The sequence below is a fragment of the Ambystoma mexicanum genome, chromosome 3p, assembly GCF_040938575.1.
Source record: "Ambystoma mexicanum isolate Mex_15411 chromosome 3p, UKY_AmexF1_1, whole genome shotgun sequence".
In the NCBI taxonomy this organism is placed as follows: Eukaryota; Metazoa; Chordata; class Amphibia; order Caudata; family Ambystomatidae; genus Ambystoma; species Ambystoma mexicanum.
Genome location: NC_090925.1, coordinates 26,965,253 through 26,990,207, shown reverse-complemented (window position 1 = coordinate 26,990,207; position 24,955 = coordinate 26,965,253). Strand labels below are relative to the sequence as shown.

At 46.5% G+C, this 24,955-nt stretch overlaps 1 protein-coding gene across 1 annotated transcript; it reads left to right on the top strand.

Annotated features, from left to right (window-relative positions):
- The first annotated feature begins 12,695 nt into the window (after nucleotides 1-12,695).
- Nucleotides 12,696-20,258, top strand: LOC138579676 (olfactory receptor 5AR1-like). Its single transcript, XM_069649916.1, has 2 exons — nucleotides 12,696-13,139; nucleotides 19,257-20,258. The coding sequence occupies exons 1-2, from the start codon at nucleotides 12,696-12,698 to the stop codon at nucleotides 20,256-20,258; spliced, it is 1,446 nt and encodes a 481-aa protein (XP_069506017.1).
- The last annotated feature ends 4,697 nt before the right edge of the window (nucleotides 20,259-24,955 follow it).

Sequence of the window (24,955 nt, the reverse complement as noted above, 5' to 3'; positions counted from 1 at the left end):
GTTATAACTTGAACAACTCTGATTCAATTGACAAATGGAATAAAGAAATTTCAATTAAAGCGATGCCATTGATCGCACAAATGAAATTAATCTACTCAAAAATCTGTAACTTCTCCATAATCCCATTGATAGATTTCTACAAGCTTAAAGTGGAAGCAATCATCATATACGGCCTAGACCTGTGTTACTTGGAAATTGGTTCTATATTAAACAAAATCCAAGGAAAAATATGGAAGAAAGTCTTGCATTTGCCTATGTCACTACCAAATTCAATTATTATGCACGAATTGGGATTGACTTCATTAGCTACCAAACATCTATGGCGCAAGTTTGCGTCTCATGCAAAAATCCTAGACCCTTTGCCAAATTCCCTTCATGAAGATCTTGGAAAAATGCTAAAAAAGGGAAATCCGGCTTCAGTAGCAGATGAAGGGAAAAGGTGCGATGAAAATCTTGCACAATTAGCCATGGGAAGGGACGATCTAATAAATCGTCCTCAGGTTGTAAAGGCAAGACTAATTCAATACGATTGGGCAGTGAATTCAGATAAAATCGGGCAATATAACTCTCACAAGGAGTATGCAAAATTTCGGCATAAACAATCACCACTATTGCCATACTTGAGACAGTGTCCTGGTCACAAAAGGCGCACAATGTACATGAAGTTTAAATTTAACTTAATTCCAACTTTAGAGCGCAGTAAGAACTGGCTCAACTGTTCCGATTTAGAAGATGAAGGATGTAGATTTTGTAGGAATGCTCAAAAAGAAACGTTGAAACATTTTGTCTTACATTGCGTCTTCTTTGCAAAAGAACGGCAAAAGAATCTGCTGAAACATCAAAATGTAGCAACAGCCTAACAAAGTGATATGCTCTGGACACAATGCATGTGGGGTTATCGTAAGTCTATGATCATCGATTTAACACAACTGTTGCATGACATGGAGAAGAATCTGATGTCCAAGAATTCAGGCAAAAATGGAGTGGCGAATGACCGTTGTGATATATTAGCTAATACGATTTTAGTGAACACAATAGATGAATCAATATACCAAAACCAGGTTATTTCAATGGAAAAATTACTGATTCTAATTTAGTTAAATAACCTGCAATTGGTGGTGATGTGTTATTGTAATGATGTTTTGTTTGTTATCGTATCTAGAGTGTAAATATGGTCTCCCTTTTCATTATTTGATTATTCGTTGATTTTATGTAAAACACTTCGGTAATGTGATTATGTTTTTAGGTATTAAGTGTATTTTAACAAATCCTTTTGTAAATTTATGAAATAATATTAAGAACTGTTGTAAAGATATCTTGTATCGAAAAACAACAAATAAAAAAAAAAGAAGCTTTGGGGTGCTCTGAGGGCAGGGGTACCTAGCCAGCAGGGATAGCTGCCTCTTCTCCCCTCTCACCTCACCTCGTGCTGAGAGTGTCACCTGCCACTTATCACCCTGTGTGCACAGATCCATATGGACAGGCTCTCTCAGGACGTGGTGAAAGTCAGCCTAACCTGGGCCTCCTGTTGCCTGGAACTCACTCACGACAGGCGAGCCCCCCACGCCACGGCTTTATTCTGGGGTGCTAGGGTCAGCTCTGGTACCGCTCATGTAAGAGTAGAACATTCTGAGGCCACTAGTTCCACTCCCTCAGAAGTAGGAAACTGAGGGGCCACTCCCTCAGAAGTAGGAAACTGAGGGGCCAATCACTCTGAAGTAGGAACCTGAGGGGCCACTGGGCCATGCAGTACAGCTTTCGGGCCCCCCTGACCCTCACTTTTCCTAACCCATGAATAAAGGAAATCATGTGCCGCACATTGGAGGTGTGAGCTGAGAGTCTGTTTGGACTTTGACTCTTGGATTATGTAGTGCACAAAACTCAGAAGGCCCTTCCTCACATATACTATGCAGATCTGGTAATTCCCTGCGCGCCCTGCGCAGGAGTAAACACCAGAGAGGCCACTGCCCCCTCTCCCTCAGAAAGTAAAAGATGCAGTGGGCACTGGGCCAGGCAATATTGCTGGACTCTCTTGATTTGGTGGATCACACAGCAACCAGTCTTCCATGGCATAATGCCATACATTGGTGTATGTCATTCTGGCCATGTTTTATTTTACTGTGATATGGAATTCTGACTCTTAAAGCCAGAAGGACTATGTTCTAACATGGAGATAGTGGCATATATTGACAGAGCCAGTAAGGGTATGTTTTCTTATAGTATCATTACTGGCATCATGCGCGTAGTAAACATGAGTATTTTCTTATATGGCAATACTGGCATATATTGGTGCAGCCTGCATGGAAATATATGCGCACAGCAATAATGAAAATGCATTTTGTACTTGCATATATTGTGAGAAAGGGCATCATGAAAATGTGCTGGAAATGCTCATGTGCATTGTTTGTGACTTGCATCTATTGATTTTCCGACAAGAGTTACCCTGCAAAACCAAGCTGTGTGGCTTTTTTCTCAATTTTTCACAGAAGGTGCTGTAAAATGCACCATTTTAACCCATCATTTCCCTCCCAAACCAACTTTGTTGTTTCGGGTTTCTGTGCTATGCTCGGTCTCTCCCGCATATTTGTGAGAAACATCAACACCATTCAAATTAAAAAATTCACTGTGGGAATGGTCATCCTCACTATCCCTTCAGGTCTGCCTCACCTAGCTAGCTGACTCACTGGCTAGGAGGCCACGACATGACTCACCAGCCACCACTGCAGCTGCGACTGTCCTCTGGGAATGGTCATCCTCACTATCCCTTCAGGTCTGCCTCACCTAGCTAGCTGACTCACTGGCTAGCAGGCCACGACATGACTTACCAGCCACCACTGCAGCTCCCACTGTCCTCTGAGAATGGTCATCCTCACTATCCCTTCAGGTCTCCCTCACCTGGCTAGCTGACTCACTGGCTAGCATGCCACAACATGACTCACCAGCCACCACTGTGGCTCCCACTGTCCTCTGGGAATGGTCATCCTCACTATCCCTTCAGGTCTCCCTCACCTGGCTAGCTGACTCACTGGCTAGCTTGCCACGACATAACTCACCAGCACCACTGCAGCTCCCACTGTCCTCTGAGAATGGTCATCCTCAATATCCTTTTATGTCTCCCTCAACTGGCTAGCTGACGCACTGGCTAGCATGCCACGACATGACTCACCAGCCACCACTGCAGCTGCCACTGTCCTCTGGGAATGGTCATCCTCACTATACATTCAGGTCTGCCTCACATAGCTAGCTGACTCACTGGCTAGCAGGCCACGACATAACTCAACAACCACCTCTGCGGCTCCCACTGTCCTCTGGGAATGGTCCTCCTCACTATCCATTCAGGTCTCCCTCACCAAGCTGGCTGACTCCCTGGCTAGCTGGCCACGACATGACTCACCAGCCACCACTGCAGCTCCCACTGCCCTCTGGGAATGGTCATCCTCACTATCCCTTCAGGTCTCTCTCACCTGGCTAGCTGACTCACGGGCTAGCATGCCACTACATGACTCACCAGCCACCACTGCAGCGGCCACTGTCCTCTGGGAATGGCCATCCTCACTATCCCTTCAGGTCTCCCTCACCTGGCTGGCTGACTCACTGGCTAGCAGGCCACTACATGACTCATCAGCCACCACTGCAGCTGCCACTGTCCTCTGGGAATGGCCATCCTCGCTATCCCTTCAGGTCTCCCTCACTCACTGGCTAGCATGCCACGACATGACTCACCAGCCACCACTGCAGCTGTCACTGTCCTCTGGGAATGGTCATCCTCACTATCCCTTCAGGTCTGCCACACCTAGCTGGCTGAATCACTGGCTAGCAGGCCACTACATGACTCGCCAGCCACCACTGCAGCTCCCACTGTCCTCTGGGAATGGCCATCCTCGCTATCCCTTCAGGCTCCCTCACCTGGCTAGCTGAGCCACTGGCTAGCAGGCCACTACACGACTCACCAGCCACCACTGCAGCTCCCACTGTCCTCTGGGAATGGCCATCCTCACTATCCCTTCAGGTCTCCCTCACCTGGCTAGCAGAGCCACTGGCTAGCAGGCCACTACATGGCTCAACAGCCGCCACTGCCGCTGCCACTGTCATCTGGGGATGGTCATCCTCACTATCCCTTCAGGGCTCCCTCACCTGGCTAGCTGAGCCACTCGCTAGCAGGCAACATGACTCACCAGCCACCACTGGAGGTCCCACTGTCCTCTGGGAATGGCCATCCTCACTATCCCTTCAGGTCTCCCTCACCTGGCTAGCTGACTCACTGGCTAGCAGGCCACTACATGACTCACCAGCCACCACTGCAGCTGCCACTGTCCTCTGGGGATGGTCATCCTCACTATCCCTTCAGGTCTCCCTCACCTGGCTAGCTGAGCCACTGGCTAGCAGGCCACTGGCTAGCAGGCCACTACATGACTCACCAGCCACCACTGCAGCTGCCACTGTCCTCTGGGAATGGTCATCCTCACTATATCTTCAGGTCTCCCTCACCTGGCTAGCTGAGCCACTGGCTAGCAGGCCACCACATGACTCACCAGCCACCACTGCAGCTCCCACTGTCCTCTGGGAATGGTCATCCTCACTATCCCTTCAGGGCTCCCTCACCTGGCTAGCTGAGCCACTGGCTAGCAGGCCACTACATGACTCACCAGCCACCACTGGAGGTCCCACTGTCCTCTGGGAATGCCATCCTCACTATCCCTTCAGGTCTCCCTCACCTGGCTAGCTGAGCCACAGGCTAGCAGGCCACTACATGGCTCAACAGCCGCCACTGCAGCTGCCACTGTCCTCTGGGAATGGTCATCCTCACTATCCCTTCAGGTCTCCCTCAGCTGGCTGGCTGACTCACTGGCTAGCAGGCCACGACATGACTCACCAGCCACCACTGCAGCCCCCACTGTCCTCTGGGAATGGTCATCCTCATTATCCCTTTAGGTCTCCCTCAACTGGCTAGCTGAGCCACTGGCTAGCATGCCACAACATGAATCAACAGCCACCTCTGTGGCTCCCACTGTCCTCTGGGAATGGCCATCCTCGCTATCCCTTCAGGCTCCCTCACCTGGCTAGCTGAGCCACTGGCTAGCAGGCCACTACACAACTCACCAGCCACCACTGCAGCTCCCACTGTCCTCTGGTAATGGCCATCCTCACTATCCCTTCAGGTCTCCCTCACCTGGCTAGCAGAGCCACTGGCTAGCAGGCCACTACATGGCTCAACAGCCGCCACTGCAGCTGCCACTGTCCTCTGGGGATGGTCATCCTCACTATCCCTTCAGGGCTCCCTCACCTGGCTAGCTGAGCCACTGGCTAGCAGGCAACATGACTCACCAGCCACCACTGGAGGTCCCACTGTCCTCTGGGAATGGCCATCCTCACTATCCCTTCAGGTCTCCCTCACCTGGCTAGCTGAGCCACAGGCTAGCAGGCCACTGGCTAGCAGGCCACTACATGACTCACCAGCCACCACTGCAGCTGCCACTCTCCTCTGGGAATGGTCATCCTCACTATCTCTTCAGGTCTCCCTCACCTGGGTAGCTGAGCCACTGGCTAGCAGGCCACCACATGACTCACCAGCCACCACTGCAGCTCCCACTGTCCTCTGGGAATGGTCATCCTCACTATCCCTTCAGGTCTCCCTCACCTGGCTATCTGAGCCACTTGTTAGCAGGCCACTACATGACTCAGGGGTCGTGGCTCTCTGACTCTGAGGAACCCTTTTCCCCTTTCTGACTTTCCTCTTCCGGGAAGTATGTCACTCCACAAACATGACCTGCCACTGTTTCTAATGTTGCCAGTATAGTTCTTTTATTTTTGGAGCAGTGCCAGGAGACATCATACTGGCCTTATAAATATTCAAGCTGGCGGGTGGGGTAACATTGAATTATGCATGGGACCACCTACATGCTTGCACCAGCCCTTGGGAGAGGTGATAGTGTGCTTGTGGTTTTTGGCCCCACCGGTATGGACTGTGCAGTGATTTATGTTTTGACTGTTCGTTGGTTTATTAATTAAGCATTTATTAGGCGCCTACACAACAGATTGGTGTTTCCAGGCACCACAAGGCAAAAGTGGGGAGAGAACAATAACATTGGCAAAAAAACTGTAATTATCAATTGGTGGTTCTACTCAGCCTTGTGGCATTCGGATGTGCAAGCGCAGAGAAAAGAAGTGCAGAAGATAGGGAAGGGAGGGGCGGGGAGGCAGAAGGTATGGGCAATTGGTGGTGGCAGCCCGGGAGGGAAGGGCAAAGGGGAGCCAATGTTGGGATGCACAGTCGCCCAGTGAGGGGCAAGCAAGGGCAGTGTTGAGGGGGGGCAGGGTGCTGGCGTTGACTGGATAGAAGGCCTGGTAAGCTGTGGTGTTCATAAAGGGCGAGGCCACCAGTCTCATCGGCAGTGGGGTGATTAGCAGGGAAGGGAAAGAGGTAGAGAAAAGCAGAGTTTTGAGAAGTTTCCAGAACTTAAAGAGGTCCTGCTCAAGTCTGAGAGGGGCAGGGAGACTGTTCCAAAGAGAGGCACCAGCTGAAGGGAGAGACCTGCCGCCTACTCTCTACTTGAAGAAGCGCTTGACAAGCAGAGGGTTGGAGTCAGAGGAACGGAGGGCTCTAGCAGGGCCGTTTTTAGGTAGTGAAAGTTGGAGATAGCATGGTCCCAGGCCCCAAAAAGCCTTGTGGATTATGCAGAGGGTCTTGAATGTGATCCTCATGGCCAACAGGCGTCAGTGGAGAGATTTTAGGGCTGGGGAGATATGGTCCCTGGGCTTGGGGCCAAGGATACGTTGAAGGGGCATAGGGAGGAGACAGGAACATTAAGGAAGAGGCTGTTGCAGTAGTCCAGCATAGAGAAGACCAGAGCTCTGAAGACGTTAAGCTTTTGGGGAAAGGTGAGGAAAGGGAGAATGCCTCTAAGGAGGAGAAGCTAAACGGGGGCCTTCTTGGCAAGGTCCAAGATGTCAGGGGTGAAGAAGAGAGCAGATTCAAAGATGACCCCAAGATTTTTGGCCTCACAGGATGGTGTGGGTAGAAGGCCCAAGGAGGGTGGCCGGAGGGCAGGCGGGAAACCGGGCTCAGGTGTCTCACTGAGAAACATATCTGTCTTACTGGCATTAAGACAGAGATCGTTAGTGCACACCATCCCTGGATGGTGATCAGACAATCGGGTATGAGATAGGAGGAAGAGGAGGGAGTAGAGGGAAGTTTGAAGGAAAGCTTTGTGTCATCAGCCTAACACTGGAAATGAGGAGAGAAGGAGATCAGGTGAGCCAGAGGTGCGAGATAGATATTGAAGAGCCACAGTGATAGGATAGAGCCCTGGGGGACATTGCAGGTAGAAAGTGTGGTGGTGGAGGAGAAAGGGCCCAGTTGCAGCTGGGAAGGGTGGTTAGTGTGGAGGGAGGTCAGCCAATCCAGTGCCCGGTCTGTGATGCCCAGGCTATCACAGAGCTGTTTTATGAGGATAGAATGGTTGACCATGTCAAAGTTAGAGGAGAGGTTGAGGAGAATAAGAATCGCAGGAGAGTTAGAGTCAAGATTTGTGAGCACATCTTCACAAGTGAGCAGGAGAGCAGTTTCCCTGCCTCTGGATGCCCAGAATCGAGATTGATGGTCATGGGGGCAACCGACAAGTTCAGTATGAAGGATCAATTTGGGGAGGACCAACTTCTCCAAGAGTTTAACCAGGAAGGTGGTGGTGAAGATAGGGCGATAGTTAGCCGGGCAGGAGGGGTCAGCAGACAGCTTTTTTAGGAGAGGGTGCATAAGGGAGTGCTTGAGCCATAGCGGGAAAGATCCAGTAGCGAAGGAGTGGTTACAGAAGTCAGCAAGAGCTGGGGTGAGAGAGGAGATGTTGTCCTTAATGGTTCTTGAAGAGCAAGGGGGACCCTGTTGGATGAGACATTCATAGAGCGGACAACTTTAGAGACCTTATGAGGTGCTATGGGCGGTAGGGAGGAGCGTGCGGGGAGTAGAGGGAGGGGGGCCATGGGAGGCAGGGGAGCAGGAGCGGGAGTGGGGATGGGGTGGTGGAGAATGAGGACAGGATGGCCTGAATTTGTTATGTGAAATGGGAGGCCAAAGCGGTGCAGAGAGCCTGGGAAGGAAGGAGAGAGGTGGGGAATGCAGTTGGATTGGCGAGCTCCTTGCAGAATTTGAAAAGTTCAGTCGTGTTGTTAGTGACTCCAGAGATGCAGGACTTAATGTGGGCCCTCTTCTTAGAGTCGATAGAAAAACGATATTGCCTTTGGGGCAGGCGACAGGCCAGTTTGTCAGAGGTATGCCACTTCCGTCCAGCAGCTCTGCACTTACGTTTCATAGAAGCTCGATCAGAATCATACCATCCGTTGCTCTTGCAGGCAGGTTTTAGGCGGATCCTCATGACAGGGGCAAGGATTGTAAGGGTGTTAGAGATGGAGAGGTGGAGATTAGCACGGACAGAGTTGGAAGGAGAGTTAGAGGCAGGGGCAGGAAAGGGGTGAAAGTGGAGGCAAAAGCAGCGACTGACACTCGCTTCATCGGTCAAATGACAGCAAAGGAGTCTGGCAATGCAGGAGGTGGCTCGGACAGAGAGCCGAGGGGCCCCAAGTGGGAGGAGAGGAGAGAGTGGTCGGATCAGTAGAGGGGGGCGGTGACCAGTTTAGAGATAGGGATGTCACCAGAGATGAAGGCATCCAGAACCACTGTTGACACATGGTTGTAGATTGGATGGGAGCGACTGCGTTCCTAACAGCTGTTAATCGTGCATCTATGCAAATACCCTACCTATGCTCCTCTAATTGTTTCTCTTGTACTTGGGTCATTGATCTTTCACATAAAGTGGCAGGGTTTGGTGACTTTATCTCCCATTCTTGACACATGTATGTCATTCTGGCAAAATGTTATAAATATAGGAATGATTCATTCTGGAAAATAAAATATTCATAATAAATGCCCGGATGTTCTGGAAAGCAATCGGCGAGGGATCTGACGGCTGCTCCTAAAACCCTCAGACCTGTTCACCTTAATATCTGTTTCACTCTTTTTTCCGAGGTTCTCCGATTTTGTACAGGAGCCTTGCATTGGTTTGAGTCAGTTCTGAGACATAGGGAACCCGGAGATATCCTTGGCAGAGTGTGGGCTACTCTCACCTATTATCTTTAATATTTATAGGTCCCGCCTCCTTCAGCTGATTATGTCCTTGGTTCTGTCCTGTCACTCCAACGTTGGTGATACACAGCTATATTCTGGTGTGGAGGGTAGTGTTACAGACTACAGCATAAACAAAGGACTCATGACAGGTGAGTAAGCTATATAAGGCTCATTCAAATTCCTGGGAAATATCAATGCACTGGTACAAACATAAGAGAAAATGAAATTGATCAATGTTTTATACAAATGGAATCTACAATTACAAAACACAGTGTTATATCTGACTCTTAGTTTGGACTTCTGAACTAGTCAAACTTTCATAAAACAAAAGAATTGAAGTATTGGAATGTAGGCCAGCATGTGTTTCACACTGATGAGCCTGTAATACAGGCCACAATGCATGTTTCTTCTGGGCCTAGCTGTGATGACCCTCACGCCCCAATATTGAAATAGAATAAGATCCTTAGGATTCCTCATAGACAAGTGTTCTGTAATTTAGCAGGAGGGCCGTCTCCATCTCGTGCTTGCAGCATAGACAGGATCCCCAGGGCAGCCAAGAGAAAGACTGGCATGGTTATCCTCGGTAGAGCCTCTGGTGGGGTCCTGCCACCCGGGCCAGTCGGTGGTCTGAGATCAGACAAAGGGTTGAATAACAAGCGATGCAGCCAGGGACCGTGGGTTAGGCCCCAAGTCTAGTGATGGATCCCAGCCTGGTCACAATGTGACTATAGTCACCATAGCAGTAGCGCTGAATCAGAGACAAGCCCTGTCTGTGTGTACCCTTAAAACCAGTCTGCTGTAGATCTCCCATTGAGTGCCGAATGAGGCTGTGTCTAACCGTCTCCTGGGGCTCTAAGCAGTTGTTGCCAAACTCTAAGAACATAAAAAACATATTTGGCTTATAGTGAACCACCAGAATGCAGGCCAATTTTCATGAAATTGAATGGAATTCAGGCTGAGGGAGTGTCATACTTTGGGATTAAATCTATAAATAGGGCTGAGTGGTCCAGATTCACAATCAGTCTGGAGTGAGAGGAGGCAGGAGGTTGCCCAGCGCTTGAGAGACTAGGAGGCTTTATCTGAGAGCGGGTAGAACATTGGGAGGATTGCATTGCGATGAACACAGAATATTGAAATAGGAACTAGTTGAGGGAGTGATAGAAAATTTAAATTGGCTTTAGTTGAGGGAGAGGTATAAAAGGGAAATAGAAATGAATTGAGAGTTAAAACATTAAAATAGGCTTTAGTTGAAGAAGAGGTAGACCATTAAAATAGCCTTTGGTTGAGCGTGACATAGACAATAGGAGAAGGAATTATTTGAGTGAGGGGTAGAAACCTAAAATAGGTTTTAGTTGAGGATGAGTTAGAAATTAAAATAGCCTTTAGTTGAGGGCGAGATAGGCAATGGAAATGGGAATTAGTTGAGGGACATGCAGAAAATCAAAATATGACTTAGTTGAGGGAGATATAGAAAACTGAAATAGGATTAAGTTGAGGGAGAAATAGAAAATCGTAATAGGAATTATTTGAGAGGTAGAACGTGAATATAGTAGGTAGTCGAAGGAGAGAAAGAAAAAAAGTGAAATGGGAATTAGTTGAGGGAGAAGTGGAACATTACCCTAGGCTTTAGTTGGGAGAGGTACAATATACATTAAAATAGTTTTATTATTTATACTAGGGGTTTTGTTTTGGTAGTAGCCTTTTGACCCAGCGACCTTAATACCACTCCTGTTGCTCTGGTGTCACGCTAGTGTGCTGTTTTAGGGAAGGACCAATCCCCTCCTTCCCTTGGTTGCAAGGTAGACAAGGTTGATACACACTTTGAATGCGCCACCTCCGTTATTCCTTAAAAGAAATATGTGGTCACACTCACTTTGGTAATGTTGGAGCAAGTTTATTAATGGTTTGCTCACATTGCCCATTGATTGTTGTTAACACGTGTTTCAGCCTCTCAAGGGCCTTTTTCAAAACAAAAACTTATTTATGGGCAAATTATTTGCTAAATAATACTTTCCATCGGAATTCCATCTCACAAAAATCATGGGTTAATCCCTTAGTTATCTGCGTTCTGCCTGTGTCCCTCGCGAGGGACACAGGCAGAACGCAGATAACTAAGGGATGTGAGCAAACCATTAATAAACTTGCTCCAACATCACCAGAGTGAGAGTGACCACATATTTCTTTCAAGGAATAACGGAGGTGTCGCATTCAAAGTGTGTATCAACCTTGTCTATTATACATTAAAATAGGACTTAGTTGAAGGAGATATGGAAAACTGCTGAAATATGACTTAGTTGGAGGAGGGGTAGAAAATGGGAGGACAGGCTATTCCTTTGATTGCTACTTACCTTGCATGACATAAACACACATGCCTTTGCTTGTCAGATTCAGAACAATAGGACTACATCATTGTGTGGAGTCAGTGGCAGGCAGGAGATCACACACTTTGTATGTAACTAACTACGTGTGACCTATTTGTGTGGCCAGTCCACAGACTTGCTGCTTGATTAGAAATGTATTAGAAATTGTTTTGTGAATGAAAGTCTTATAAATCCTTTTGCTCATGAAAATGTCTTAGAAATAATGATGGGAATGAAAAGTCTTGGGAATCTTGGTAGGCCATACGGTGCATTCAGTGTTTGTCCATAAGTGAGGACCAGGCCTTTTTGTGGACAGGCCACAGAATGGTTCCTTGAACAGAAAAGCCTTTGACTTCTTCAGAGGAAGGAGATTACCTATAGTGGCTGGAACTGAGTACATACCCTCAGTACCGGGGAAGAGAACGCCAGTGACCAACTTGCATGACATGAATGTATGCGCCATTGCTTGTTAGATTGGGGAGAATAGGAGCACGGAATTGTGTGGACACAGCGGCATGCAGCTTCTGTAACTAAGTGTGCTGTCTTTGTTTGGCCAGTATCCATACTTCCTCCATGTCTTGAAAGTATTTTCTGCACATGAAAAGCTTTAGAAATTGTGTTACCAATGAAAAGCCTTACAACTCTTTGTAAGCCTGAGGTTGACTTCAGTGGCTATAACTGAGTGTATGGTCTTTTTGTGGTCGCGTCCTTCACATATCTGTTGCTTCGGTAAAAAAAAAGTCTTAGAATTCTTGGGGAAAAGGAGAGGATTAAAACATGAACCTGTTGAGCACCAACATGTCTAGAGCACCTAACATGCCGAGGAGGAGGAGGCGGGTGGATAGAGCACGCACTACATCAGTCACTGCAGAGCTATGTCCACAAGGGAGGACAGACGTGTGTGGCACATTGAAGCTATAATTGAGGCGTTCAGCAGCAGCTCCTGCACAATAAATAAAACTGCAATCTTAGCTGGTATTGCAGTCGCAGGAGTAGGAGGTTCTGTCCACTGTCTCTGGGTCAGAAGGGAGAGAGTTGCAGATTGCCTCAATTCGATGAGCCGGGGCAAACACCACATACTGTATGATGATCCAGGAGACACAGCACACAGTGTAGAAGACCCTGTTGAAAGAGGGTAAATGACGCACAGTCTAGAGGAGGAGGAGGAGCCAGGAGACACAGCACACCGTTTAGAGGACCCTGTTGAAAGAGGGTAAATGACGCACAGTCTAGAGGAGGAGGAGGAGCCAGGAGACACAGCACACCGTTTAGAGGACCCTGTTGAAAGAGGGCAAATGACGCACAGTCTAGAGGAGGAGGAGGAGCCAGTAGACACAGCACACCGTTTAGAGGACCCTGTTGAAAGAGGGCAAATGACGCACAGTCTAGAGGAGGAGGAGGAGCCAGGAGACACAGCACACCGTTTAGAGGACCCTGTTGAAAGAGGGCAAATGACGCACAGTCTAGAGGAGGAGGAGGAGCCAGGAGACACAGCACACCGTTTAGAGGACCCTGTTGAAAGAGGGCAAATGACGCACAGTCTAGAGGAGGAGGAGGAGCCAGGAGACACAGCACACTATGCACACGGTCAGTGTATTGGAAATGTCTGGTCTTCTCCGGTCACATCCAGTGAGTCTGAGTATAATGGCTATCATGAGCTAGTAAAGAGTATGACCCACTCGAGTACAGGCAGCAATAACACATGATTCTAGAAACCACTGACAGAGGAAGAGGAGGAAGACACTGACACAGTTACAGAGATTGAGGGATAGACAATGCTACTCGTTCACATGGATGCCAACCCGACTTCCAATGCCAGCACCACAGCCACCACCGACACAGGGATCCACTAATGGTTCACCAAGCGGCCCCCCCTAGCCAGCACCTATTGTGACAGTTGGCGTATAATCTCTAACCTGTCTCGTTTCCCTGGTACAGTCTGAGCAAGTCTTTACTGCTGACAATACTATTGTATCTCACAGCAGGGGGACGACGGACAATTAACATTCATCAGAATGAACAAGCCCTTCATTGAGCAAGACTATCATTAGATATTGAGCATTAGCAAGTGCGCCAGTTCTGATGCGGATGACTTGCTGTCCGCTTTGTGTCACACACCAAAAAGTTGAGCGGGGTTATTGACTGGCCTTGTGGCCATGGAATGGAGAGCTGTGGTGTAGTACTCTTGAGGAGGGAGAGCTATCTTTCAACAGACCTGAGAGCAGTTTTGTTTTCTCTCTGCTACTGAGAGCTGCTAACAGGTGAATTGATCATGTTCCACCAGCTACCAGCTGGGAGTGAACAATAGGATCATTGTTTGAGTTCTCCCACTACCTGGCTGAAATCTGCCAACATGAGAATTATTGGGATTCTCCCTTCTACCTGGATGACAGCTACTGGTACGGGAGCTTTCGTGGTATTCCCTGTGCTACTTGAGATGCCAGAGACCGAGACATAACATTTCTCAGGGTCTTCCTGGTGATAGGTCATAAACTAGGGACAGAGAACAGACAATCAAGGGAGCAAACAGCATGTTTAGGGAGATAGCATCAAGCATAGAGGCAGTGGGGATCAGGGGGAGGGCACCAAGGGCAGCAGGAATGTGCTGGCAAAGTCTTGGAGTCCCTTTAAATGCAGGAGATGGAGTTGGATGGCTGAATTGAAGCAAATAGTTTGGTGGTATTTGTGATGTCACGGATAGGGAGTGAGTTTCAATGGTGGGGCAAAGAGAGATTAGGAGCGGAATAGAGTGAACTAGGTGGGCACAGCATGAGCACAAGGTGAGCAAGAGACAAAGAGGTGGGGGGGAAGCAATATTGCAGGGTGCCAGGAGGAGAGTTGTGAGATGTCGGTGTAGCCAGGTGGGGGGTGGGGGTGGTATTAGTCAATGGTAAAATATGGAACTCTTGCAGTGGCATAACATAAAATCTGGGCCCTCACCTCCCCTGCAAGCCATGCTGAGTGCCCCCGTAACTCGGCAGCAAATCATAGGTTGCGCCAAACTCTGGGCCGGCCTAGTTTACTACGCTTGCACAATACGCACGAACGTGCAGCTGCAGGGGTACGCCACACCCTGCACTAGGAGAAAGATATAAATGTGATTTAATGCATTATAAAGCACACTTTCTGAGAAAAACTGGCTAAAAGGCTAGAGTAGTTGCAATGTTTTTGTAGGGTAACACCAATCCAAAAATCCAATACATGCAAGTCACCAACAGTGCACAGGAACACTAATGCTTTAAATAATGTAATGCTTTTCTATTGAAAATGGCATGCCACAGTGAAAACATGTCCAACTGGCTGCACAATGTAGATCAGTCTAGACACGTAATAAGATATTACAGTAAAGCATACCAGGCCACATTTAGACATACCTAGACTGGGTGCATCAAAATGCTAGTCGAAGCAACAACACTTATTATGGTTCTTTTATCACAGATGGCCAGAAAAATAAACAATGCCGCAGTAAGAAATGGCTAGACTGGCAGTACCCAAATGCCAGCCTAGCCAAGTAATTACACTTAGCAGGAATACATTATCAGAGATGCCCAGTTAATAGAAAAGTCAAGGGAAACTACGAAATAAGTAGACTGGCTGCACCAAAATGCCTCTTAGCCACTAATACCACATATCATGCCTGCTTGGCCTGGACATGGATGACCATTATGATTTATCGCACAATCCCCATCCCACCCCACCCTCCACAGATCCCCTTTCCCTACCACCTCTCAGCTCAACTGCCAAAATCAGCTCCTCAGCCCAGAATGACCTCCACGTCCCTCTTCCTTGTCCCATTGCTTACGAATGAGGCTCCTTGCCTCATAGGTAAGTACTGGGATGAGGAAGAGTGGGACTAGGAGTAATGAAGATTACAGGTCACTAAACGAGGCATTACCTCCATGTCCCTCTACCTCATCCCAGTACTTGTGTATACGTCAAAGTGCCTCATACAAAAGTACTGGGACGAGGATGAATAGGGCTATGAGTAATGAGGATTACCACTAAGTAGTGGCGCAACACCATTGAGCTGAATGGGCTTCAGCCCTCCCATAGCACCCATCGAACTCTTGGGCTATGTTGACTCGACCTGGCTGACTTACAGAACCGTTGCCGGACAGAACAGGACACAGATGCATCGGTTTTGGTGTTAACAAAGGCCCAGCAATTACTAACGCAAAGCATTTCACTGTTAGTCCCTGCATTCAAATGCATTATTCTTTAGGCAATGGAAATCTTGATGTGGGTTTAGTACTTGCATGCCCGGGGAAAGATTGGAAGGGTAGAGAGGAAACAGGAGACCGCTTATTCTCACACCAGTCCATATGTGGGTACTTTCAGACTTAAAGGAGAGAGTTAACTGCTTGTAATATTGAAGCTGCATTAGAATATTCTCATTAGAATGCATAAAGAAGTTAGATGCCCCTACACAAGTAAGTTTAACTCCCCGCACCACCCGTGAAGTTATCACCTCTCCCAACATTTGAAGGATTAGCACCACCCTCCCAAAATGTAGGTTTTGTTGCACCCCTGAACACAAGCACACACACCATTCACCAGCCACCCATACATTTAAGCGTGCACCCTTTCACCATACTGGCACACACACCCAGATAGCCACCCATACATGTAAGTGTGCACCCTTTCACCATACACTCACTCGGGCAGCCACCTATACATTTAAGTGTGTCCCCTGTCACCATACACTCGACACACCCACCCAGCCACCCATACATTTATCTGTGTACCCTTTCACCATACACTCACACAGCCAGCCAACTATAGATTTAAGTGTGAACCTTTTCACCATACACTCACACAGGCAGCCACCTATACATTTAAGTGTGCACCCTTTCACCATACATGCACACCCAGGCAGCCACCCATACATTTCAGTGTGCACCCTTTCACCATACACTCGAAACACACACCCAGCCACCCAAACGTTTAATTTTGCACCTTTTCACCATACACTTACGCAGGCAGCCAACTATATATTTAGTGTGCACTCGTTCACCATACACTCACACACACACGTATTTCTTAAAAAAGAAAAGGTTTTTTTTAAGTCACTCCGACTTCATAATGAAATTATTTCCGTTAAGGACCAAACCATATTGGAAATAATTTCTTTATGAATGCAGAGTGACTTCAAAAAGAAAACAAATTATTTTTGAAGTCATAGACCTCCTCCACCCTCTGACATGGATGTCTTCGGCCTTCAAAAATAAATAGTTTATTTTTGCAGTCACTCTGCCTTAATAAAGAAATTATCACTGACTAAAAAATAGAAAAAAGAAAAAAATGTTTTTAATTCAAGGCCCCCCCTACCAGGACATGTGGTGGTGGGGCCCCCCACACTGCAAGGAGTGCGGGGGCCCCCGTTAGGCCAGTGAGCTCTTGTCAGCCTTTGCCCAATTGATGTGTGTAGTGGAGGTGTTAGGGTGATAAGCACACAAGTGAGCCTCCAGAGCACCTTGGGCGGCAATGCCTTCCAGGTCTCATCGACTGACCACCACCTTGCAATGCAAGCAATGCATGCCTGATCCGATGATTGCGCTGGCTGCTCACTGTGAGAAACACGAGGGTATCCTCACACCTATTCCCCTTGAATCCTCTTCTCAGGTGGCCAGGGAAGGGCCATCACTTTTGGATCCTGACCCTGGGGGTGAAGAAGCGAGGGAGGATCACCTGGGTGGAGGGTCCTTGGGGATTGGGGAGAGGGTGCCCACGGGCAAGACATGGTATACCCTTTCCCTTATGAAGACCAATCTAACCCTGCCCGGACCTTTGTGGGCTATTGCAACACATCTCCCCACATTTTCCCTCATTCAGCCCTGTCTGGTTCTAGTACGTGGAAGAGGCAACTTGGAGTAGTGAACACTAGTACGTCATTTCACCACTCTAGTACTGAGACGAGAAAGAGGCCTGCAGAGTGTTGTTAAGGTCAGGCATGTCCCAACTGCTTCAATAATTCCAACCAGGCAATTCTAATTTGGGACTCACACCTGCAACCTGTCAAGTGGGTGCAGGTGTATAAGAAGGGAGGAGACCAGCAGCAAAGGGTCCAGCATGGAATCCTCTGCGCAAGGAGACAGTTGAGGTTGGTCCTGTGAGTGAACCAGGACACCAGCAGATGATGGTCGGAGGTGTGCAGCAGGAGCTGTGAACACACAAGAAAGCATATAGGGGTCCAACAGCGTCCACAGCGTGAGAGTGGATCTGCCGACGAGACCCGAAGAGAAGGTGAACTGCGAGTGTGGCTCAGTGTGAAGAGAACTGTGTCGGTGGCCGAGCGGGACTTGAGTGTGAAGACTGTGTTCTTTCAGCACAACATATCCTGTTCTCCAGGGCTGGTAAACTGGAAGCAATATCACCGACAAGTGATGTTCTTCCTTTCCAATTGATGAGAGTGCACTATCAAGGCGTGGTGGGAGGAAATGCCGATTGTGCCATACCTGACCTTCCTGCACATGTGGACATGGGATGGACACGTGGTGATTGAGGACTAGCGCCTATTCTGATGTCAATGAGTGCAATCCCAGAAGGCTGCCTCGAGACAATTTCATGTGCATGCCAGAAGCAGTGTGCGAGTCGACGCTGCAAATGTTGCAAATCAGAACTGAGGTGCACATCAATGTGTGCCTGTCAGCAACAGAGACATGATCAGTGTGAGACCCCTTGCATGGATGTTATGTAGTTTGGCAAAACAGGCTGACATTTTGTTTCATATAACATTTATGACTGTTTGTGATTCCTTATTATTACTGAACTTTATCTTACTAACGCCAGTTTCCATTTTTTGGTGTCCATTATTAATAGGCCTGTCGGATTGAATTTCTGTCTCAGTATGTCCCTAGCCATTAATCAGACATATGGATATATGAACGTAGCCATGTACATTCCTTCTCGGTGAAATTTGGATGATAAACGTATAATAGCTGTATGTATTTACATGATATAGAAATGCTTGCTCAGTGACATTGACCGAAAATTGTAATTTGTCGGACATTTTGTTTATGCTGATTAAAAGGTCAAATGCTCAAAAATCGGCTTGGGAACCGGGTTAATCGAATTCAGCATACCCTAATTAAGTTAAAACATGAGGTTCCCAACTTTTACCTCAGAATGCACCTAAAAGCATACCTATACATGTGGGCTCATTATGAGTTCCCCGGTATCCCGCTAGTAATTCCAGTGGGACACTGGGGAACTACTGTACCGTGTTTACCCGATATCCCGGTATTCTTGGAATATTACAGGCGGCGGAGATGCTGGTGACCCCCATTCCATGGAGTCCAAAAGGACTCCATGGGATGGGGTTGACTGAATCACCGGCACCGTTAGTAATCGTGCCAGTAATTCAGGCATTTATCTGCTGCTAGGGGGCTGATCTACCAGCAGGTTAGATCAGAGCCCATATCGTCAGACTTGGAGTTGGCCTGTCGGAAAGGTGGTGGAATACGTTGTTACCAGCACCTTATTTCTGGACTGGCCAACTCATAATTAGTCTATTTTTCATAAATCCATCTACGCTAACTTTCTATAACCTTGTGCTAGTTATTAGTTCTTTTAATGTATTGCAATGCACCGGTATAAACTAACCACGCAATGTAGAATACTGTCTTATAGTCTTTCTTTTCTTTTAATTAATTGCAGGCACTCCGTATTGAGTTTAACAGACTACCTGCAGATTCAGTATTTATCCTAAGATGTTTGTTTCTTGTTCTGCTACAAACAGTCGCAACTTAACATGATCTTTTGTTTCCTTATTTCCGCAGATCTTCATTCTAATCCTTTCACATCATCCAAGAAGCGTTGAAAATATGGATAAGTCAAATCAAACATTTCTTGCTGAATTTCTGATCCTGGGGCTGTCCCAAAATCCTCAACTTCAATTGCCAATTTTCATAGTATTTTTACTTATGTATTCAATAACTTTGATTGGTAACCTGGTTATAATTACTATAATATTTGTTGATGCCAACCTTCACAATCCCATGTATTTTTTTCTCTTGAATTTGTCCTTTCTGGACGTTGGATTCACTTCTGTCACCATCCCCAAAATGCTTGCGATCTCTTCAACAGGAGACGGATCCATGAATTTCTCTTTGTGTATTCTTCAATTCTATTTGTGCTTTTCTTTCTTGAGCACAGAATTTTTCTTGCTTTCAGCCATGGCATATGATAGATACATTGCAATATGTCAGCCCCTGCGCTACACCTTGATAATGAATGAGAGAGCTGTGATTATGTTGGCTACCACCTCGTGGACACTTGGCTTTTTAGACACAATCCCCCATGCTGTTTTGATATCTAAATTATCCTTCTGTGCATCCAGAGAAATCAATCACTTCTTTTGCGATCTCAATGCCCTTTTGAAACTTTCATGCACAGACACCTACTTTATCAATGTTGCAACTTTCGGGGATGGTGTTGTTATAGGGCTTGGTCCCTTTACGTTAACACTAATATCCTATGTATTCATTATCTCTAATATCTTGAAAATTCCTTCTGCCACCGGAAGACACAAATCCTTCTCCACATGTTCTTCTCATCTTACTGCTGTCGTTTTGTTTTATGGATCAGAGCTTGGGGTTTACATGAGACCGACGTCAGCGTATTCACTGGAGAAAGACAAGCTGTTTGCTATATTATATACGATCATCATCCCAATGTTGAATCCGATAGTTTACAGTTTGAGAAACAGCGACGTAAAAAGAGCTATGAAAAAAACAATAAAGAAATTATGCCGTTGCAGGACAATGCTTCATGAAGTCTAATGACAAATGTACCTTTCACACCATATTACACACCAAATAAAGCTGTAACGGCCAAAACAGGAAACTGAGGATCAAGTGTTACAATGCAGCAGAACACCTTACACATGGAAGTGTGCATGCTTACGTCATCATTTGGCTCATTAAATTGTATTGTTTCTACTGTGTAGCATTCATGGGGTTCTTATGGACTGCCTGTCTGAAGATGGGGTTTGCTGAATTATCATGACCCTAGTAGTGTCTTTATTTGACAGGTAGATGTTGATCAGCGCAGGAAGTTATCTGTGATAAATTCTGTCAGTTGAAGGGCTTGTAATTATACATGTTGCTAACCTGGAGTGTAACTATTCACTATCGTCACTTCTCTCGTGTTCGGTTACAAACACTCGCTGATCATCCGACTCATTAAATGGTATTCATTCTACCAAGCAGACCCTCATATATACCTCCGGATTTCAGGACATCTCTGAAACTCTAGGATATTAGAGAAAGTGTTCACAGCTGAACTCAAGAACCACATCGAGTCACAGAATATATAAACATTTTTGATTTACGTGTTTGATTTTATTAACCTTCCGCATTGATACAAAAATATGTAACTCATATAAAAGAAAAGACAATACATATATATACATGATGTTCCATTAGTCAGAAGATAAGGAGTTGTTTCATTTTCAAACGCAACGCCTTCACCTCAGCTCGTTTTCACATCATAAACGCGGACAAGTTGCTCCTTATTGCTTCTACCGCTACAGGACAGATTGGTCTCTGGCGATCATCCCACATAATGGTTATCAAAGAAGCCTGTTGATGATTATCGTCCAATGTTGATTGAAGAATCCATCAGACAGGAGCTGGAAGCTATGGCATGGGCAGAACAGCAGAATATAGCTATGTAAATGACAAAATAAAAGAATATATTTCAGTCGCCATTTTATAATAAAATATACACATTAAAATATGTTAGCTAACAAGTTAAGTTATAATTCAATACTGGATGAAAAGGAATGAGCAACACCCACACCACACGGAATGAACGCAGAGATGTTAAGATGGGGGAGTAGGTCACACCACAACGTGCAGGGAAGTGCATGGAAGTAGTCAGACCACCCATTCCCATAGTGGCCCCTACATGAAACTAAGGACAGAGATAGCAACGTCTTAGGGTGACCCACAGACAGAGGGCATTATAATTGAAGTGGAAAGAGTAGCTAGCCAACAGATAACCACCGGGGCCCAGGTAGCCCAAGGGCACAGGGAAAAGGTTCTACCCCTCCGCCTTAACGGTGCCCACAGATGCGATGGTGGCTGTACACCGGGATATGCTATGGGACATATTGGTGTAGACATCATTAGCCTGAACACAGGCTCTGGGTGCAGGTGTTGGAGGAGTCATCCCCACAATATAGGCCACCTAACAACCCACAACTCTGAAGAGAATATATGTCTGCGAAAGGCACAACAAACCAGGAGTGCAACGATCGGGCGGTTATAGCACATGGTATATTCTTCAACATAATATAACGTACGATGTGCATTCTTTTCATAAACAAGTAAATTCGTCTGTCACAAAGTTATTCATCAAGCCCACAGCACACATGCCATGTTCAATCGCCAAAATATTATGTAAAGTTATCCTTAAAGCACTTAGAATCACTGTCCTGAGCAGGTACGGCACAGCCAAAGCCCTCTCCACCTGGAGAACAAAACCATAATTGCTGTCCTTCTTCTTCCCTCATCCAACTTAAACACTTATACCAGACTGCGGTGCACGGAGTGGATATGTGTGCACGCTACGGACTGGAGCGCATTGAATGGGACTTACATAGTATGGTTCAGAATGCAGAGAACGTTGAAAGAGCATATAACCCATCATATCTCACCACCACGCTTACTCTCTTCTTTACACCACCACTCAAGTAGAACACAGAGATACTATGACACCATTCGGTATAACTGTTCTCATACCAACATCCGCCGCTTACTCCACATCACTCTGAATAAACACTGCTGGTTTCACACCCCCAGCCAGGCGTTCTCCTCAGGCCTAACGCAGCCACATTCCGTCTGGATAAATCCTGCCAGAACAAACACATACTCCTGATCTCTCAACCACCACACCTACCGCTAAGAAGCAGCTATTACACGAATACCGCATGAGCTTCACACATACCCGGTGCTCACATGCACCTTTGACTCTCTCTACTCTCTCTACTGATCTGAACTTCGGTTCCCAAGGGCGTTCAACCTACCAGCACCTTCAGACCATACCAATGGTATATAAGGTGCTATATAAGTGCAAAATAACATAACATAACATAACATTAAATTATGTCAGAGTGTTCCATTCTCTCGATGTCAAGCAGAACAACTGCTCTGGACAACAGATCTCAGTAATCGAAAATGAAGTTTCATATGTCCACTTTCAATATAGTCAATGTAATCAATTCTTTTTGGCTATTCGATTGTGTCCCGCAAACTGTTAGTGGGTTTCATTCAAGGACAAATAACAATGCATGCCTGTACTTAGTGATCTAAGCCAGATAGGTGTAGGTTACGTTTTGGATAAAGAATGCCACAAAAAAAGATAGAACACATAAGATCTTGCTTCTGACACGTGGTTTAGAAAACTAAGGACAGTTAAAAACAGCGATTTACAATATGTGCCTCAACAGGACAATGATAACAAACCAGAAAATGATGCATTGTTGCTAACTCTGGGGCTATCTCTGTGCTGTAAGAATATGCGATACATACCCCATTCTCACTCGTCCCGCACTCTTTCATGGCAAGCAGAATCCTACGCCTAGTCTCCTAGAAACCTACCGATCTTCATTACTAAGTCCCTGTTCCACCCTTGATTCGTTTGTTTGCTACCTACATTTCTGGCATATATTGTACGCTTCTTACTATAATTCCTGCACGTCCGCTCATGCTCACTTGCACACCTCAAGCAGCCCTGTGTACCATCAGGTGGTACTGGGTGAGATTGCATGCTCAATCCACATATGTCACCGGTGTGTTTATTCTCATGTCATGTAGCCACATGCGCCATGTGGAGTATTTATCTCATTTTCATTTCATTTTATTGAGCATTTGTAAGGCACTTTAGACAACAGAATTGTGTTTCACAGTGCCACCATGCTAGATGGGAACAGAACATGGGAATAATAACAATGGCAAAACAGTAATATACTGTCGTTGTCCTACTACGCCTTGCGGCATGTCCCTGTGCAAGTGCATTGTGGAGAAGTGCTGTTGAAGGGGATGGAAGGATGAGCAGAGGGGTGGACAAGTGCTGTAAGTGACCGCAGGGTGCTCTGGGGCAAGGTGAGAAAAGGAAGAATGCCTTTGGGTAGGTGGAGCTACAAATAGGACTTCTTGGTAGGGTCCATGATGTGTGGTGTGAGGGAGCGAGTGGAGTCGAAGAGGACCCCGAGTTTTTGTGCCTTGTGCCTCACAAGATGGTTGGGGTAGAGGGCCCAGAGAGGGTGGCCAGAGGGTAGGAGGAAAAGAAGGCACAGGTGTTCCAATGAGGCAATTAGTAACATAGGGCTTTGTTTAATTACAATCGGAATGTGCACATCTGGGATACCATCCTTTTCACCACTGTCCATAGCCCGTTCAGAAAACTTTAGGAGTAATGCACCTCCACATCGTACAGATTAAAAAAACATTTATTAGTCATACTTATTCCCTCTGCATCGCCATATCCATGGGTGACATTCCACGCGGTTACCTAAGCTTCCATGATTGGAAATATGCATCAAAGTTTAGAACAATGGGCCATATGTCTCTACAATAATTGTTAAGTGCACTGAGTTTCTTTAGCTCAGTTTTATCTTGGGTGGTACCCATAGATACAATTACCATCAAGTTCACGACCACAAATATTTCTTGTGTATCGCGTAACATGAATGGTAAATAAAAGTGATGTACCATGTACATGTTAACCAAACCAGGGGAGGAAGTTTGTAATGTGCCTATACAACTAATGGTGTTTCAAGGAGCCACAAGGGAGCGGGTGGTTTGGGACAATGGAGAAAGATAACAATAGCGGTCCTACCTACCTGGTCATTTGAAATTTGGATAGTTCAAATGCATTAATATTAAGTGCGAGAAAGAGGTGTGGATGTGAGTGCCGGTTGGCTAAATACGGAGTGCTAGTGGGAAGGGAAGTGCAGGACAAAGAGGAGTGCGTGCAAGTGAAAGGGGTGGGAGGTGGAGCAGTGGGGGGAGATGGCAACAGTGGCTAGGTGGCTGCCAAGGGGAGGCCATGAGCGCGAGTGCCAGGGATTGCATGGGTTGCAGGGGGTGAGGGTCAACCAGAGGGGCCCATTCTGATAGACAAGAGTACTTCCCATCTGGTGCTACTATTAATAGGCAACGTAGAGAAAGGGGAGAGGTAGTCCATATGTCTGGAGAGGCAGAGGAAAAGAGGATGTCTGTGACAGCCAGCCTGGAAGCAGCATTGATGTTGGTGTCAGCGATGGGCAGCCAGTATTCTGTATTCATGATAAATTGGAACAATGTCAATATTACATCTTGCTTCTGTTGTATTGTTAATATTCAAAGATGTGATTGCATTATGTACAGATGGTTTTTGATGTTCGTAATGAACACTTTACACAAACTTTCAAAAAAAGATTTAGAGAATTGCAAAGCATATGTCTCAAGAATTTCAATCCAAAAAATACGTT

Bases quoted from the DNA above. Each gene is read 5' to 3' on its own strand.
- LOC138579676 (XM_069649916.1), top strand. From the start codon at position 12,696: ATGACGCACAGTCTAGAGGAGGAGGAGGAGCCAGGAGACACAGCACAC. The intron at 13,140-19,256 runs GTAAAGAGTATG...TTATTTCCGCAG, and splicing joins ATAATGGCTATCATGAGCTA to ATCTTCATTCTAATCCTTTC.